The following is a 2,500-nucleotide window of genomic DNA, read 5'->3' as shown; positions in this document are numbered from 1 at the left end:
AATATATATATATATATATAATATATATATATATATATATATATATATATATATATATATATATATATATATGTATGTATATAGATAGATAGATAGATAGATAGAAGAGAAGAGATAGAAGAGAGATAGATAAGATAGATATATAATATATATATATAATATATATATGTATATATATATATATATATATATATATATATATAGAGATAGAGAGAGATATCGAGCGCGAGAGAGAGAGAGAGATATTCATGTATCTCTCTCTCTCTTGCTGTAGATATATACATATATATATATATATATATATAATATATATATATATATATATATATATATATATATATATGTAATATATATATAATATATATATATATATATATATATATATATATATATATATATATATATATATGTTATATATATATGTATCTTATATATATATATATGTATATATATATATATATATATATATATATATATATATAGATAGATAGATAGATATAGATATACATATATATATGTGCATGTATGTATAGGGTAATAATCTGTGAACACTTAAAGGAGGCAACGGGCGTGGGAGCTCTTACCGATGCATGGACCGTGAGTGCGACGGAGAAGTGCCAGAGAGGGTCACGGCGTGGCACCAACTGGCCCTGGACTGACAGTGAGTGCCGTCCGGTCACGGTTTTATTTCGGGTTGAAGTCTACGTCAGCGAGTGCCACGCGGGCATCCTCCAGTGCCACAGTGGCCTTCCGAGGTTTTCATATTTTGTTAAAAATCTAATGGCGGTCTTTTCAACCTTTCCTGGTGATTTATATTTACTGATCCAATGAATTCCCATCGAAAGACTTGTTGAAATTTCTATTGATATGCGCTGTATTACATTCACTCGTGTACATATCTGGTGCTCTTACTGCCCTCATTACATTCACATTCAAAATGACTGATGATTTATGACCCTCGGCCTAAAAAGCTTTTATGAACGCGACATAACATTCCGTAGGTTGGCCTTTTGGTGTTCAGTTCAATGGCTTCATATGTTCGCCGTTGCTGTTACTGATATTTCATTCAGTTTAATCAGGCCATCTCTCTCTCTCTCTCTCTCTCTCTCTCTCTCTCTCTCTCTCTCTCTCTCTCTCTCTCTCTCTCTCTCTCTCTCTCTCTCTCTCTCTCTCTCTCTCTCTCTCTCTCTCTCTCTCTCTCTCTCTCTCTCTCTCTCTCTCTCTCTCTCTCTCTCTCTCTCTCTCTCTCTCTCTCTCTCTCTCTCTCTCTCTCTCTCTCATTTTTTTTCTTTCTCTCTCTTTCTTTCTATCTCTCTCTCTCTCTTTTTCTCTCTCTATTTCTCTTTCTCTCTCTCTCTTGATATATATTAACTGTAATTATAATGTTGACAGATAAATCCTTGGCAAATGAATAGGTGTCAAGATGTCCATTTACATGAGTTCCATTTATGAATTTTAATTAGCCTCGTCGTACTTTATATGATTAAAATACATATTGCATCGTTAAGCTTGACATCTTGACCAAAGATACTTTGTTGCAAATTGCTGGGTATATTGTATTTGTAAAAGTACATTATATCTAAGGACACCAATACGTTAAGCTATTATTCATTACATATATCGGAAAATTAAAAGTATATAAATGAATACAGAGATTGCGTTTTCCCACAACGTGCTATGTGCGCTTATTAATTTGTTTTCCGAAATATATTCAAATATATTCATGGATACGTATATGCACAGATGCACATACATATCTATTAATATATTTCAGGATCAATTCAGATAATATCTCACAGAGTACAAAGCAGAAAACATATAAAAATAATCAATATAAATGAAGTTTAAAAGTATATAAATAAAATAAGATAATGAAAATAAAAAAATTATAATAAAACATTAAAACAAAAATAAGATCAAACAAACAAACACTACTCGCCAGCCGGATGAGTTGCATCCGCGCCATCTCCGTCTTGCTTCCTCTCTTCCGGTGCCCTGAAATCCGCCTCGCGCCATACCCACATATCCATCAGTCACTCTCCAGCACTTTCAAGGTTGCCCACACCCATGCCTCATAACCCAGATGATAGGGAGTGCGTTTTATGGGCCTCTTTAGGCGTTCTTGTAGTCGCTGTTTCGTAGGCTCGTGTATGAGCTGCATGTGGCGGTGGTTACGTTGCCACATATGCCTTTTCAGAATATATTTATCTACATTCCATGCCTATGTTTATATCTACATATAACTATATCTACTCTACTTACATCTACTGTCTATCTGTTCATTGGTATCAATATGTTTATCTAGTAACGAATGACTTCAGTTGCCCGCTCTTACTTACTCATGGTATGTGGACAGGACGACCAAAAGCTAATAAGGAATTAGGTAACTAATTATGGGTGATGGACTACGAATTGGACACGTTTTGGCCTTAACCAGAATGTGTGTCTGTTTGTGTGTGTGTGTGCTATTATACTTTGAGATAATTTCATCATTATTTCT

General features: G+C 33.7%; 1 protein-coding gene across 3 annotated transcripts in view; it reads right to left on the bottom strand.

The window, feature by feature from the left end:
* The window catches only part of LOC122250106 (uncharacterized), a 43,047-nt gene that overhangs the window by 10,657 nt on the left and 29,890 nt on the right, over window positions 1–2,500 (bottom strand). Inside the window, exon 1 of one of the 3 annotated variants that reach the window (XM_043011428.2) lies at window positions 585–668. The exons of the other annotated variants lie outside the window; for them this stretch is intronic. Coding sequence (XP_042867362.2) covers window positions 585–592 — 8 coding nt within the window. The 5' untranslated portion in view covers window positions 593–668. Of the gene's footprint in view, window positions 1–584; window positions 669–2,500 lie in introns of those variants that run through there. 3 annotated transcript variants of the gene reach the window in all.

The sequence above is a fragment of the Penaeus japonicus genome, unplaced genomic scaffold (assembly GCF_977035675.1).
Source record: "Penaeus japonicus unplaced genomic scaffold, GWHDUDI00000001_assembly GWHDUDI00000017, whole genome shotgun sequence".
Classification (NCBI taxonomy): Eukaryota; Metazoa; Arthropoda; class Malacostraca; order Decapoda; family Penaeidae; genus Penaeus; species Penaeus japonicus.
The sequence above is the reverse complement of the archived record's forward strand: the minus strand, read 5'-3'. Positions and strand labels throughout refer to the sequence as shown.